Consider the following 17,318-nt stretch of genomic DNA (forward strand, 5'->3'; position numbering starts at 1 on the left):
CGGATCTTCAGAGCGCATGCGCCGCTCGCGTCAGCGGCTGCATGCAGTGCAAATATCTCCTAAACCGTGCAGATTTAGGAGATATTAATTGTACCCACAGGTAAGCCTTATTATAGGCTTACCTGTAGTTAAAAGTCACAAAAAGCGGTATACTACCGCTTTAAGAAATCATTGCTCCTGGCTGAATGAAATTTTCTTTCTTTATTTATTTTTTATTGTTACTTGTTCCCCAGGGCAGTGCCCACCCCCATGCTATCTTTTGACCTATTAGCTAAGAAAATTGGCGTTTTTTTTCACTTGTCAGATTTGGCTCCATTGATATCATTGGGGTTTGGCAGTTGAACTTCTTTTAGGTTTGGCTTATTCCTATTCTTGGGTTGCGCACTATTTCCAAGTACCACAGTAAATCTGAATAATTTCAGTATTTATTGCCACAGTTAAGGTGTATGGCATTGGATGCAGAAAATGGCCACTTCCATCTCAGGTATCTCCTATTGCTTTATGCAGAATGATTTAAAGAAATGCCAATTTGTTGTAAGAAATTGACATAATCTACATTTATAAAAAGAAAACATTTAAATGTGTAATCTGCTGGCAAAACTGCTTACACACCTGAATGCCTAATGTATACTAAAGACTTATGTAGCACCACCCCCAAAGGAGCCGCTTGATAATTTTGAGTTCCTTGTTCCACACCACGACTCCATGAACAATCTCAGCCCCTCCGACACACCTTCTGCGAGCTCAGGTAATGCCACAAATGTAAAATACCCTTCACCTAGCTGTGAGATATTGCCAGTAAATAAACACACACACCAGGTTACGGATAAACTTGCTTAATCTATTAATGCTGATAGCATAATGGCATTTTCAACAAAATAAACACAGATCAGGCAAATTCACACACAGGCTGCTAAACTGGGTAAAAAACAACTGTATCCAAGTAGAAAATGGAAAAGAAAAAAAGAACAGTGCACTTCTATATCATTAGCTAAAATCAATGTAAAACAAACTGTAAATGTGTTTAGAATGATAGCGGCTCTATACTGGTTTTGAGTGCACTCAAATTACTAGAAAGGGGGTGGGATACCACGTTAAGTTAGAGCTTCAAGGTGATTATAACTAAGGGCAGTCCTTAGTCCTAAGTTTCGTTGGAGCTTTTTGGAGCACGTTGCAGCCATCCGTAAGGCCTGCAGGCAGTATTAGAGCTATGGGGTCACTGGTTAAGTAGCTCTTAGTGGCTTTAATCCCTAGTAGTGGCAGCAAGTAGTGGCCGGCCGCAAGGCCCATTTACCAGTCCTGGCAACACTGTGTTAGTTGCCCTTCCGATCAGGCGTCCACTCGCTTAGGTTGCTAATGTTGACTCTGGCAGGCAGCGCGGCAAAGACAGCATTCTGGCAGTGGCTCTGTCTCTCCACGCGTTGGTCCCAGAACTGCTTCCTCATACTGTAGTAGCTTCCAATGGTATGGCCTCCCTCCGTCTCTGGACTCTGGAGATGACACCCTATGCCTCGTCCTCTCATCAAAAGGCCCTGATAACTCACTGCAGACTCAGAAATTCCCCCAAATAGCTGGGGGATTCTTCTGACTCAGGCACTCTCTTCCTCTGAAAAATCTTTTCAGGTTCCTCAGCACTTCCTTTTTTCTGTGTCACTGAGTTTTCTGGATGGGCAAGTCAGCATCTCCCCATCACCAAAAGCAGAAATTGTATGACAAATAGTCTTTTATTTCTCAATGACACATGCCTGTTACACTTATCTTTACACTTAAATTTGCCACCAGCACACAATTGGTTTAGTTATTAGTTCTTACTAAACATACCAGTGTAATTTATTATGCATTTGCTAAGTATAGCTTATTGAACAGGCACAACTTGTGTGTTACAGGCTAAAATTATTATTATTTTTTTTTTTTTACCAAAATGTTCTACCACAGATTTTTGAACTGACGTAATATACAGTATCTCACAAAAGTGCGTACACTCCTCACATTTTTGTAAACATTTTATTATATCTTTTCATGTGATGACACTGAAGAAATGACACTACAATGTAAAGTACTGAGTGTACAGCTTGTATAACAGGTTATATTTGTTGTCCCCTCAAAATAACTCAACAAACAGCCATTAATGTCTAAACCATTGGCAACAAAAGTGAATACACCTCTAAGTGAAAATGTCCAAATTGGGTCCAATTAGCCATTTTCCTTCCCTGGTGTCATGTGACCCATTAGTGTTACAAGGTCTCAGGTGTGAATGGGGAGCAGGTGTGTTAAATGTGGTGTTATCGCTCTCACTCTCTCATACTAGTCACTGGATGTTCAACATGGCACCTCATGGCAATGAACTCTCTGAGGATCTGAAAAAAAGATGTTGCTCTTTATAAAGATGGCCTAGGCTATAAGAAGATTGCCAAGACCCTGAAACTGAGCTGCAGCATGGTGGCCAAGACCATACAGCAGTTTAACAGGACAGGTTCCGCTCAGAACAGGCCTCGCCATGGTCGACCAAAGATGTTGAGTGCATGTACTCAGGGTCGTATCTAGAGGTTGTCTTTGGGAAATAGACGTATGAGTGCTGCCAGCATTGCTGCAGAGGTTGAAGGAGTGGGGATTCAGCCTGTCAGTGCTCAGACCATATGCCGAACACTGCATCAAATTGGTCTGCATGGGTGTTGTCCCAGAAGGAAGCCTCTTCTAAAGACGATGCACAAGAAAGCTTGCAAACTGTTTGCTGAAGACAAACAGACAAAGGACATGGATTAATGGAACCATGTCCTCTGGTCTGATGAAACCAAGATAAATGTATTTGGTTCAGATGGTGTCAAGTGTGTGTGACAGCAACCAGGTAGAGAGTACAAAGACAAGTGTGTCTTGCCTACAGTCAAGCATGGTGGTGGGAGTGTCATGGCTTGGGGCTGCATGAGTGCTGCCGGCACTGGGCAGCTACAGTTCATTGAGGGAACCATGAATGCCAACATGTACTGTGACATACTGAAGCAGAGCATGATCCCCTCCCTTCAGAGACTGGGCTGGAGGGCAATATTCCAGCATGATAAGGACCCAAAACAGACCTCCAAGACGACCAATGTCTTGTTAAAGAAGCTGAGGGTAAAGGTAATGAACTGGCCAAGCATGTCTCCAGACCTAAACCCTATTGAGCATCTGTGGGGCTGTGGAAGATGGAGGAGCGCAAGGTCTCTAACATCCACCAGCTCCATGATGTCGTCATTGGGGAGTGGAAGAGGACTCCAGTGGTAACCTGTGAAGCTTTGGTGAACTCCATGTTAATGAGGGTTAAGGCAGTGCTGGAAAATAATGGTGGCCACACAAAATATTGACACTTTGGGCCAAGTTTGGACATTGTAACTTAGGGGTGTTCTCACTTTTGTTGCCAGCGGTTTAGGCATTAATGGCTGTGTGTTGAGTTATTTTGAGGGGACAGCAAATTTACACTGTTATACAAGCTGTACACTCACTACTTTACATTGTAGCAAAATGTCATTTCTTCAGTGTTGTCACATGAAAAGGTATAATACATTTTTTACATAAATGTGAGGGGTGTACTCACTTTTGTGACATACTGCATGTAGTTCAGGCTGAATGCCTTGAAGCTGTATATGTTATATAATATACAAATTTGAAATGGGGGAAATTTCACATACAATTTAAGCGTATCTACTGTAAACCCTAAACAAAAATACAGTAAAAAAATATATTACAATTGACCAATCCATATTTTTCAGTCAGACAGTAACACACTTCTTGTAATAGGGTGGTAATACTCAATTATTGTACTGTATCTATGGAAGAGCAACTATATCACCCTAGGCTGATGTTCAGATTTGGACTACAAACAAGGGAAATCATTTCTTCATCCCTATTACATGGGAGCAGGGGGTTTGTAATTTAAAGAAAATAGCTGAGAAGATAGATAACACATGTTTGATATTTCAAATCAACTGGCATTGTCTGTATCTGCAAAAAATGTAAAAAAAAAAAAATGCTGCCACCACATCTAAGGACTGGTAACTGGCAATATGTTAATTATTTGTTCCTGGGATTTAGATATACGCATGATGCTTACTTCATAAACCCGAAATTCCAAAATAAATATTCTTGTTTTCAAAAGAGTGACAGTTATTTTCAGTCCAAATTTTCTTTAATCTGCTGGGTAACAAATAGTCAACTGTAATGAGGTGTATGCCACCTATTGGATTGCTGCCCTTTCTTGACTATATAAAATTTCATTTATACCGGAGAGTGTAACTTGTACTATTTGTCTGGCGCTGCAATAAGAGAACTACAGCACTCATGCTGTAATTTTTCCGCCCCCTCCTCTGCCCTTGCCCAGAACGCCCTGTATTCTGTGAACCATTCACTAAATACAAAGGGAAAGATTTACTAAGGCTCCTTTCACATTAGCGCGTATCCAAAGTTGCACAATTTCCATTGTGAATTTGGAGTGCGTCCTTGATGCAACTTTTGGTGCAATTTTGATTCGATTACAAAGTAGTGCAGACACCTTTTCAAAGTCGTTGCGATTTTAGGTCATAGTGATTTGAACGGGTGCCATTGAATGGTATACAATTTGTCATGTGACTTTGACATCCAAAGTTGCCTGACAAATCGCACAAGTGTTAACATAGCCTAAGGCCCCTTTCACATAGGCGGACCGTTCAGATCCGCCTGTTCATTTTTTTTTGGCGGATCTGAACGGTCCCCCCATGCATTCCTATGGGGCATCGGATGTCAGCGGAGACATGTCCGCTGACATCCGACCCGATCCGGTCCGTCAAATCTGGATGGATGGAAACCCTATTTTCCATCTGTCCAGCGGATCGCATGGGATCGGATGAGAATGGACAAACGGTTCGTTCCCATCCGATTTCCCCCATAGAGATGCATGGGGAACTGACATCTGTGTCTCCGCACACAGCGCGGAGAGCAGCTGTCATTCTCCTGCTCAGCGGGGGATCGGCGGATCGATCCCCCGCTGAGAAAAGCGGAGTCCGTTTGACGGACTTACTGTGTGAAAGGAGCCTTAAACTGATACACACAGTATCATGTGCAGCTGTGCATAGTAACCAATCAGTTTCCAGGTTTTTTTTGTTAAAGCCTAATTAAACAAGCTGAAGTTAGAAGCTGACTGGTTACTATGCACAGCTGTACAAGATTCTGTGTGCACCAATTTGTTAATCTCCCCCAAAGTGTTCTGTGAATTAATAAGGTAAGTGAAGGGCAGATAGTACGGTTCTTATGTATGAGAAACACAACTTTAATGTTACAGCACTGGAAGCAAGATAAAGGTTATACTATCCGACATGAATACATTTTCAGATAGGCAAGAAAGGACAGTCATCCAGTAGGTGGCATAAAACTCATTATATTAAATCCAAAATAGATGTGTGAAGTGGGCGCTAGAAATACATATTGTGAATAGTGTTGAGCGAACACGGACTGTATTATTCGTGTTCGTACCGAATAATTGGATTTTTTTTACCCGAACACGGACACGGACACTTTACTGTATGTTCGGGTAAAAATCCGTGTTCGGTCGTTTTATTTCCGGGTTTTGCATGCTTTGGCGCTCTTTTCATGGCGGGCTTTCAACAGCCAATCAACAATCGTTTAACTGGTGTGCCTTAAGCCATCCCAGCCATGCCTGCAAATGTCTTAGTAGCTGTGATTGGCCGTCTGAAGCATGTGACCAAGTCTTTATAAGTTCGAGGCAGCCGCCGCAGCAGCGTCATTCTGCTGCTTAGCTAAGGGACAGAGCACACATCAATGTGCTGGCTGCTGATTAGGGAAAGATAGGCAGGAAAAAACCATTTGTGTCCGGATAGAATTGAGGGACAGGTCGGAGTGTTTAGGCAGGGCGAGTTGTAGGCATTTTAGGGATAGAGTCTGCTGAATTATAGGGTCAGTGTCTTCTACAAACTACAATCGATATTGCTGTGTGGGGGGTGGGGTGAATCTGCACTCAATCCTGATCTACGATCTCTTCTCAATCCTGTTAGGGACAGAGTCTGCTGAATTTTAGGGAAACTGTGTTCTACAAACTACAATCGATATTGCTGTGTGGTGTGGGATTGGAGATAGGCAGGTGTCAGTGATCCACATCCATTTTTCTGTGTGTGAGCTGCAGTGAACACAATCTTTTTGGGCTGCAGTGAACACAATCTTTTTGGGCTGCAGTGAACACAATCTTTTTGGGCTGCAGTGAACACAATCTTTTTGGGGTGCAGTGAACAAAATCTTTTTGGGGTGCAGTGAACACAATCCTTTTTGGTGTGCAGTGAACACAATCTTTGTGGGGTGCAGTGAACAAAATCCTTTGTGGGGTGCAGTGAACACAATCTTTTTGGGGTGCAGTGAACAAAATCCTTTTTGGGGTGCAGTGAACAACATCCTTTTTGGGGTGCAGTGAACACAATCTTTTTGGGGTGCAGTGAACAAAATCCTTTGTGGGGTGCAGTGAACACAATCTTTTTGGGGTGCAGTGAACACAATCTTTTTGGGGTGGAGTGAACAACATCCTTTTTGGGGTGCAGTGAACAAAATCCTTTTTGGGGTGCAGTGAACAAAATCATTTTTGGGGTGCAGTGAACACAATCTTTTTGGGGTGCAGTGAACACAATCTTTGTGGGGTGCAGTGAACACAATCTTTTTGGGGTGGAGTGAACAACATCCTTTTTGGGGTGCAGTGAACAACATCCTTTTTGGGGTGCAGTGAACACAATCTTTTTGGGGTGCAGTGAACACAATCTTTGTGGGGTACAGTGAACAGAATCTTTGTGGGGTGCAGTGAACACAATCTTTGGGGGGTACAGTGAACACAATCTTTTTGGGGTGCAGTGAACACAATCTTTGTGGGGTGCAGTGAACACAATCTTTTTGGGGTGGAGTGAACAAAATCATTTTTGGGGTGCAGTGAACAACATCCTTTTTGGGGTGCAGTGATCAAAATCCTTTTTGGGGTGCAGTGAACACAATCCTTTTGGGGTGCAGTGAACAAAATCCTTTGTGGGGTGCAGTGAACAGAATCTTTGTGGGGTGCAGTGAACACAATCTTTGGGGGGTGCAGTGAACAGAATCTTTGTGGGGTGCAGTGAACACAATCTTTGGGGGGGTACAGTGAACACAATCTTTTTGGGGTGCAGTGAACACAATCTTTGTGGGGTACAGTGAACAGAATCTTTGTGGGGTGCAGTGAACACAATCTTTGGGGGGTACAGTGAACACAATCTTTTTGGGGTGCAGTGAACACAATCTTTGGGGGGTACAGTGAACACAATCTTTTTGGGGTGCAGTGAACACAATCTTTGTGGGGTGCAGTGAACACAATCTTTGGGGGGGTACAGTGAACACAATCTTTTTGGGGTGCAGTGAACAACATCCTTTTAGGGTGCAGTGAACACAATCTTTGTGGGGTGCAGTGAACAACATCCTTTTAGGGTGCAGTGAACACAATCTTTGTGGGGTACAGTGAACAGAATCTTTGTGGGGTGCAGTGAACACAATCTTTGGGGGGTACAGTGAACACAATCTTTGTGAGGTGCAGTGAACACAATCTTTGTGGGGTGCAGTGAACACAATCATTGTGGGGTGCAGTGAACTCAATCTTTGTGGGGTACAGTGAACACAATCTCATACTTCTGAAGATTTGAGGGTGCTGCCTGTTCCATACTCCCCCTACTCCTCATCTAGCCTTTTAGGGGTACAAACAATAGTAATTGGGGCCTAGTGTGGTTGTGTACGTGTGATATACATACACTTTTTTTGGATCATATTTTCTATTCCGCTATTTAATCAAAAACCTTTGGGGATCAGTTAAATTGGGGGATAGTCTGTGTTGGTACGTGTGAGAGAGATCCACCTTTCCAAGTTGTTGGGGTTCATCTCATACTTCTGAAGGTTTGAGGGTGCTGCCTGTTCCATACTCCCCCTACTCCTAGCCTTTTAGGGGTACAAACAATAGTAATTGGGGCCTAGTGTGGTTGTGTACGTGTGATATACATACACTTTTTTTGTATCATATTTTCTATTCCGCTATTTAATCAAAAACCTTTGGGGATCAGTTAAATTGGGGGATAGTCTGTGTTGGTACGTGTGAGAGAGATCCACCTTTCCAAGTTGTTGGGGTTCATCTCATACTTCTGAAGGTTTGAGGGTGCTGCCTGTTCCATACTCCCCCTACTCCTCATCTAGCCTTTTAGGGGTACAAACAATAGTAATTGGGGCCCAGTGTGGTTGTGTACGTGTGATATACATACACTTTTTTTGGATCATATTTTCTATTCCGCTATTTAATCAAAAACCTTTGGGGATCAGTTAAATTGGGGGATAGTCTGTGTTGGTACGTGTGAGAGAGATCCACCTTTCCAAGTTGTTGGGGTTCATCTCATACTTCTGAAGGTTTGAGGGTGCTGCCTGTTCCATACTCCCCCTACTCCTCATCTAGCCTTTTAGGGGTACAAACAATAGTAATTGGGGCCCAGTGTGGTTGTGTACGTGTGATATACATACACTTTTTTTGGATCATATTTTCTATTCCGCTATTTAATCAAAAACCTTTGGGGATCAGTTAAATTGGGGGATAGTCTGTGTTGGTACGTGTGAGAGAGATCCACCTTTCCAAGTTGTTGGGGTTCATCTCATACTTCTGAAGGTTTGAGGGTGCTGCCTGTTCCATACCCCCCCTACTCCTCATCTAGCCTTTTAGGGGTACAAACAATAGTAATTGGGGCCTAGTGTGGTTGTGTACGTGTGATATACATACACTTTTTTTGGATCATATTTTCTATTCCGCTATTTAATCAAAAACCTTTGGGGATCAGTTAAATTGGGGGATAGTCTGTGTTGGTACGTGTGAGAGAGATCCACCTTTCCAAGTTGTTGGGGTTCATCTCATACTTCTGAAGGTTTGAGGGTGCTGCCTGTTCCATACCCCCCCTACTCCTCATCTAGCCTTTTAGGGGTACAAACAATAGTAATTGGGGCCTAGTGTGGTTGTGTACGTGTGATATACATACACTTTTTTTGGATCATATTTTCTATTCCGCTATTTAATCAAAAACCTTTGGGGATCAGTTAAATTGGGGGATAGTCTGTGTTGGTACGTGTGAGAGAGATCCACCTTTCCAAGTTTTTGGGGTTCATCTCATACTTCTGAAGATTTGAGGGTGCTGCCTGTTCCATACCCCCCCTACTCCTCATCTAGCCTTTTAGGGGTACAAACAATAGTAATTGGGGCCTAGTGTGGTTGTGTACGTGTGATATACATACACTTTTTTTGGATCATATTTTCTATTCCGCTATTTAATCAAAAACCTTTGGGGATCAGTTAAATTGGGGGATAGTCTGTGTTGGTACGTGTGAGAGAGATCCACCTTTCCAAGTTGTTGGGGTTCATCTCATACTTCTGAAGGTTTGAGGGTGCTGCCTGTTCCATACCCCCCCTACTCCTCATCTAGCCTTTTAGGGGTACAAACAATAGTAATTGGGGCCTAGTGTGGTTGTGTACGTGTGATATACATACACTTTTTTTGGATCATATTTTCTATTCCGCTATTTAATCAAAAACCTTTGGGGATCAGTTAAATTGGGGGATAGTCTGTGTTGGTACGTGTGAGAGAGATCCACCTTTCCAAGTTGTTGGGGTTCATCTCATACTTCTGAAGGTTTGAGGGTGCTGCCTGTTCCATACTCCCCCTACTCCTCATCTAGCCTTTTAGGGGTACAAACAATAGTAATTGGGGCCTAGTGTGGTTGTGTACGTGTGATATACATACACTTTTTTTGGATCATATTTTCTATTCCGCTATTTAATCAAAAACCTTTGGGGATCAGTTAAATTGGGGGATAGTCTGTGTTGGTACGTGTGAGAGAGATCCACCTTTCCAAGTTGTTGGGGTTCATCTCATACTTCTGAAGGTTTGAGGGTGCTGCCTGTTCCATACTCCCCCTACTCCTAGCCTTTTAGGGGTACAAACAATAGTAATTGGGGCCTAGTGTGGTTGTGTACGTGTGATATACATACACTTTTTTTGGATCATATTTTCTATTCCGCTATTTAATCAAAAACCTTTGGGGATCAGTTAAATTGGGGGATAGTCTGTGTTGGTACGTGTGAGAGAGATCCACCTTTCCAAGTTGTTGGGGTTCATCTCATACTTCTGAAGGTTTGAGGGTGCTGCCTGTTCCATACCCCCCCTACTCCTCATCTAGCCTTTTAGGGGTACAAACAATAGTAATTGGGGCCTAGTGTGGTTGTGTACGTGTGATATACATACACTTTTTTTGGATCATATTTTCTATTCCGCTATTTAATCAAAAACCTTTGGGGATCAGTTAAATTGGGGGATAGTCTGTGTTGGTACGTGTGAGAGAGATCCACCTTTCCAAGTTGTTGGGGTTCATCTCATACTTCTGAAGGTTTGAGGGTGCTGCCTGTTCCATACTCCCCCTACTCCTAGCCTTTTAGGGGTACAAACAATAGTAATTGGGGCCTAGTGTGGTTGTGTACGTGTGATATACATACACTTTTTTTGGATCATATTTTCTATTCCGCTATTTAATCAAAAACCTTTGGGGATCAGTTAAATTGGGGGATAGTCTGTGTTGGTACGTGTGAGAGAGATCCACCTTTCCAAGTTGTTGGGGTTCATCTCATACTTCTGAAGGTTTGAGGGTGCTGCCTGTTCCATACTCCCCCTACTCCTCATCTAGCCTTTTAGGGGTACAAACAATAGTAATTGGGGCCCAGTGTGGTTGTGTACGTGTGATATACATACACTTTTTTTGGATCATATTTTCTATTCCGCTATTTAATTTAACTGGGCCTCCATGCGAGACCTGTGTGCCTTGTTGCGCTGTTTTGAGTACTCCACCAACATGGCCAGTGGCAATGACGCCGTTCTCAGCTTAACTATCCCACTTCTATGCCTCCTTGAAAAAACAATTCGGGCGATGATGGAAGAGGATGTGGCACAGGATGAGGAGGAGGAGGAGGATGAAGAGGTAACATTTCCAAGGCTTTCAGGGCAGTCATTCGCAAGGGGCTCCGAGGGTGGGTTCCTGCACACGCAAACGCCAGGGACGCAATTGTCCAGCAGGGGCACAGTTCTGGAGGATGAGGAGGATGAGGAGGAGGAGGAGCTGGAGGAGGAGATGGAACCATGTTCACAGCAGGGTGGCACCCAGGCCAGCTCATGGCCATCACTGGTGCGTGGCTGGGGGGATACAGAGGACACGGACGATACACCTCCCACAGAGGACAGCCTTTCGTTGCCTCTGGGCAGCCTGGCACACATGAGCGATTACATGCTGCAGTGTCTCCACAACGACCGCCGAGTTGCCCACATTCTAACTTGTGCTGATTACTGGGTGGCCACGCTGCTGGATCCCCGTTACAAGGACAACGTACCGTCCTTAATTCACTCACTGGAGCGCGATCGCAAGATGCGCGAGTACAAGCGCACGCTGGTAGACGCCATGCTGCTGGCATTCCCATCTGACAGCGGGGCCACAGTGGAAGCACAAGGCAGAGGAGGAGGAGGAGGAGGTCGCCAACGCAACCAGGGCACCGCCAGCACCTCAGAAGGCAGGGTTAGCATGGCCGAAATGTGGAAAAGCTTTGTCAGCACGCCACAACAAACAGCAGCACCAGCAGCTCAGATGGAACGTCTTAGCAGGAGGCAGCATTTTACCAACATGGTGGAGCAGTATGTGTGCACACGCCTACATGTAGTGAATGACGGGTCTGCCCCCTTCAACTTCTGGGTCTCCAAATTGGGCACATGGCCTGAGCTTGCCCTTTACGCCTTGGAGGTGCTGGCGTGCCCTGCAGCCAGTGTATTATCTGAACGGGTATTTAGCACGGCTGGGGGCGTTATAACAGACAAGCGCAGCCGCCTGTCCAGAGACAATGTGGACAAGCTCACGTTCATTAAAATGAACCAGGCATGGATCCCACGGGACTTTTCCGTACCTTATGCAGAATAGCAATGGATACCGACCTTACCCACCCATTGTTCCATTTTTGCTCTTTCTCACTCTTTTGGGGTGTACCCTCATTTAAAATTTTTGAAAAGAAGCAGTGTTGGCTACCTCGTCCTCCTCCTCAGGGCCAGATTAATGTAGGGGCTATTGGAGCTGCAGCTCCAGGCCCCTACCTTTTATATAGGCCCCGGGTTGGCCATATTCACTGTTACCGCTCTTCTGTCACTTGTAAACACAGAAGTCTGGCTTCTATGCTCGCTTCCCCAGGCAGCACCCTCAGAACCTCCCCACACAGCGTGAAGGCCGGACAAGGAGGGACAGTTGGCGATGCATGGATGTGTTTATGGGCTTCAGAGACAGCATCCCATGTTGAATTAGGCATGCATGGCTGCACCCTTCCTCCTCTGGGTGCATGGCAAGGCACGGCCCTTAAGGCCCTTCAAAATCCTCAGCACCAAGCCCATGATGCTGTTAATCCGGCCCTGGTCCTCCTCCACCGCCGCTTCCACCTACACCGCCCATAGGTGTGCGCAGCCTATTGCATTAAGGTGTGCACCCCAAAGTTGAAATACACATGCATGTGTTTGCCAGCAGGGAGAGTAATGTATCGGGGCCATGTACCTGTAGGCAAGGAGAAATAGAGCAGAGCAGGTCCCAGGGAGATCTTTCCCATCTCCTCACTGGCAATGCTATGTGCCCTAGGTGATTAGGGTGTGCCCAGGCACACCCAGCACACCCTGTGCGCACGCCTATGTCACCGCCACATCCACCACCACCTCAACCTCCCTCCTACTCCATATGGGCCTCGTCCTTCAGAGATGAAGAAGAACATTGTTTTATTTTTCTGTTTTTTTTTGTTGTTTTAAGTTATTTCCCTATCCACATTTGTTTGCAGAGCACTTGCCATGCTCTTAATTACGTTTTGCTGCCATTTGCAGCACTCTAGCCCTTTCCTTTGGTGTTTTAGAGCCATTTTAGTGCCTTAAAGTTCGGGTCCCCATTGACTTCAATGGGGTTCGGTGTCCGGGAAAAGTTCGGTAAAAGTCCGGGACACGGACCCGGACTTTTTTTTAAAGTTCGGCCGAACCCGTCGAACACGGACATCTAGGTGTCCGCTCAACCCTAATTGTGAATAGTAGCTAGCACAAATTAAAGGTGAATATACAGTACAACCTCCAGATACAGTATCTAGTGAATATAAGTGCAGCCCTAATAATTATTACTGTGATTAAACAATTGAAAATCCAAACAAAGAAAAATCTTCATGTAGTGATCAAAATGTGTATAAAGTCCAAAGAGAGAGTCCAAAAATACGTGTGGCAATCAAAAGTCAGCTGCCTGGCTTGTTACATTCAGAACAATTCCTTCAGTGACAGACACAGAGTGCCAGAACACTCACCAGACCTAAGCCAAAAAACAGCTGAGATACAAAGAGTGAAACACCTCGTGTGTTACCAAAGGTTTCTTCACTGGTCTCTCACTCCATCATTCAAATGCACTCACCAGATGCTGGAATGAAACAAGCCCTGTGATGTTGTCATTCAGAATGCTGGAAGCATGGCCTGCTATACCAGTCCCATGGTCGTTAATCATACGATGTGTGCTGCATGAGAAGCTCACCAGCAGGAGCCAAAATGATGCTAATGTTGTCTAATGACAGGACAGGACAGGAAGCAGGAGGAATGAAGCCCCAGGAATAGATCTTCATATCATAGCAAGCCTCCACCCTGGACACTGCAGTCTGGATCCACAATTGTACCATGGAAGAAGTGATGATCTCCCAAAGGACTTTCAAGAAGTCCTTTACAGTGCTAGACACAGACCGTTTGCAGAGTGCTGGCTGGGCGTAGCTAACGGTATGTGTCTAGCACTGTAAAGGACTTCCTGAAAGTCCTTTGGGAGATCATCGCTTCTTCCATGGGACAATTGTGGATCTAGACTGCAATGTCTAGGGTGGAAGCTTGGTATGATACGAGGATCTATTCCTAGGGCTTCATTCCTACTGCTTCCTGTCCTGTCCTTAGACAACATCAGCATAATTTTGGCTCCTGCTGGTGAGCTTCTTTATGCAGCACATATCGTATGATTAACAACCATGGGACCAGTATAGCAAGCCATGCCTCCAGCATTCTGAATGACAACGTCACAGGGCTTGTTTCATTCCAGCATCTGGTGAGTGCGTTTGAATGGTGGAGGGAGAGCACAGTGAAGAAACCTTTGGTAGGTGTTTGTATCTCATGGCTGTTTTTTGGCCTATGCCTGCTGAGTGTTCTGGCACTCTGTGTCTGTCACTGGAGGAATTGTTCTGAATGTAACGAGCCAGGCAACTGACTTTTGATTGCTACACATATTTCTGGGCTCTCTCTCTGGACTTTATACACATTTTGATCACTACATGAAGATGTTTCTTTGTTTGAATTTTCAATTTTTTAATCATAGTTATAATTATTAGAGCTGCACTTATATTCACTACATACATCTCATTACGTTTAACAGTATTTGTTTTTTAAGAAAAAAAATATCTATTTTTACTGGAGTTTTTCTTTGAAATTAGACACGACTGACTATAAGGATAACTGACAAGGTATGATAGGATGTACCCTGTGAGGCACCTCCATTCCCATATAACATACAAAAATACGTGAATTGCCCATGGGACTTTATATGAGGCACAACACACCCACACAAGCGAATTTATCAATAGATACATATTCATTCCGTAACCAAGCACAATATTTAAAAAATGAATTCATGTCTGGCGTGAACCTGCATCAGACTTTCCCTGGTGGCTACCAATGTCTACATTAAAACTGAAAATTGAAATGATTAAAAGAGGTGCATGGAAGCCAGCCAGCCCCCAGTCTGCTGTACTCTCCCTTGGGTGAGTACAGCAGACTGGGGGCTGGCTGACTTCCATGCACCTCTTTTAATCCTTTCAATTTTCAGTTTTTCTGATACATGGATGGAGACGCTGGTCATTACCTGCTGGTGTTTCACTTAAAGTCCCAAATAGCCTATATTGTTCATGTTCGCCAATGTCTACATTAACAGAATACATTTTAAAAAAAATGTTTAAATCATATATTTCTGAACTATTTTACTTTATAGATAATTGTGTGTTCATCAACCCCTGAGGAAGTGAATGCCATTTCATGAAACGCGGGTTATATAGATGCAAGTTCACACCAACCATTGATTCATTTTTTAAATATTGTACTTAGTTATGGAATGAATATGTATATATTGATAAATCTGATTGACAATATATTATGTTACTGTTGGAAATTGTGTTTACCAATAAACCTTTACCTCATTGATTTTACAATTGGGTATGTTGCGCCTCATATAAATTCCCATGAGAAATTCATGTATTTTTGTGTGAATATAAAGGCACTTATCTTTGTGTAAAGCTTTGTAAATTAAGCCTACAATACAAGGTTGGCAAGTCAGGATATCTAAATATTCAAAACAGGTTGAGGACGCATATGTAATACCAGTTTCCCTTTAACCTCACTGAAAAGTTTTAGATAAATATTTGGGGGGATTTAATAAAGCTACTGCGCCACTTATCTGGCGTTAATCCCTCTTTTTAATGCTTTGCTCAGAATTCATTATTTTATTTTGCACCACTTTTGGTTCTGACTTCGGCTCGTGCACCAAATTCAGGTATTTCTAAAATGTACCACTTTTACATTGTGTCGCATTAAATGTGCCACTATTACATTGTGTCATATTGAATGCGCCAAATGTAAAAGTGGAGCTAATTCAGACCAGAAAAACGGTCTTAGACAGATTTTGCCAAAGCGTCTCTCATACATTCTAAAAGTGGCGCAGCATGAGCCAACTTCTTGTATAAGTTCTGGACAGGTATATGAATTTGGCACATTATTCACCACTTTTAGAATGTATGAGAGCCACTTTCACGAAATCTGCCTGCGCCAGTCTTTATGAATTCCAGGGATAGTTCTCCTTCATCCCTTTGGAATAAAAGATCTTCAGAGTCTGTTTGTAATGAATAGCCTAATAGAGAACATGTTTTATATGTTTACAACATAACAATGTTTTACGTTTTACTAAGTCAGTTATTACATTATAACAATGTTTTACTATTTGCTTTAGTCTACATGATATCAAAACATACTAATAGATACTAAGCGATAATATATAGATACTTTAATAAGCAGGATATTTAAAATAATTCATTTGTATTATATGTCTAACATTCTAATAATTATTTTCTCAAAGGTCTCTACGGTATAGTCAATATTATATTTAATATATTTTGCACTACTTAAGTAAAGAATAAATAAATAAATAAATAAATCCATATAAAGTTGATTATTGATTACTGCAGTCCTGAACTTAGCAAATAAATGGTATCTTACTTTGAGCAGAAACCACAGAGAAGGAGATTGTAAAACAGAGGAAAAGCTGAGGAATAAGCATCTTCAATTCCAGGGTAAAAGTCTCTTGGGAATTATACCTGTATGGCAGATAAAATAATAATGAATTTTTAAATAAATATTTAAAAGTAATAATAATACTAATAATAACAATAATAATAATATCCTAATTTTGTCACAAGAAATACCGATGCTTAATGTCCTATTGATACCAATATAATGCATTAATTTCTAACATATTAAAATCTTCATGGTCATCATCCTTTTTTCTTGATCTATTATAGCCAGATAATTGAAATGTATGTGAGTATGATTTTCTGCTGATGTGCTGCTTTTATGTGAAGTAAATGCATTGTACACTGATACATTTCTATCACTTACCTTGAAGGGGAGATGTTCAGGAAATTTGGTTGGGAAGAGAAATTCTAAGTTTATATAGTGCTGGAAATGTTGCATCTTTTTCAGACCAGTCATAGAAAAAAAAAAGAAGTGGAAAGTGGGTGTTGTCCTCTCATTTAATGAAATTTGACTTTCCACAAATGCTGGAAAATGAAGCTAAGTGACTAGAATTGAGCAATATTGTGAATCACATTAAGTAAGTTTGCACACTAGGTAAATGTGTGTGGAATGGAAGTACTTCATTTATAAAACAAACTTAAAGTATGTCAAATTTGCAGTCTGTTAGTGGTATCATGAATATGGTAGGATAACAATAAAATGATGAAGCTGTTTTTTATGGTTTTTTGATATATTAACCACTTCTGTACCGGACGATTTTTCCCCTTAATGACCAGGCCATATTTTGCGATTCGGCACTGCGTTACTTTAATGGACAATTGCGCGGCCGTGCAATGCTGTACCCAAATAAAATTGATGTCCTTTTTTTCCCACAAATAGAGCTTTCTTTTGGTGGTA

At 42.7% G+C, this 17,318-nt stretch overlaps 1 protein-coding gene across 1 annotated transcript in view; it reads right to left on the reverse strand.

The window, feature by feature from the left end:
* The window catches only part of PRG4 (proteoglycan 4), a 134,752-nt gene extending 117,928 nt beyond the window's left edge, over positions 1–16,824 (reverse strand). The window contains exons 1-2 of the mRNA XM_082265581.1: positions 16,785–16,824; positions 16,386–16,483 (exon numbers count right to left, since the gene is read on the reverse strand). Coding sequence (XP_082121707.1) covers positions 16,386–16,446 — 61 coding nt within the window. The 5' untranslated portion in view covers positions 16,447–16,483; positions 16,785–16,824. The remainder of the gene's footprint in view (positions 1–16,385; positions 16,484–16,784) is intronic.
* Positions 16,825–17,318: the final 494 nt, after the last annotated feature.

Source organism: Pelophylax lessonae, assembly GCF_965119305.1.
Source record: "Pelophylax lessonae genome assembly, chromosome: 8".
In the NCBI taxonomy this organism is placed as follows: Eukaryota; Metazoa; Chordata; class Amphibia; order Anura; family Ranidae; genus Pelophylax; species Pelophylax lessonae.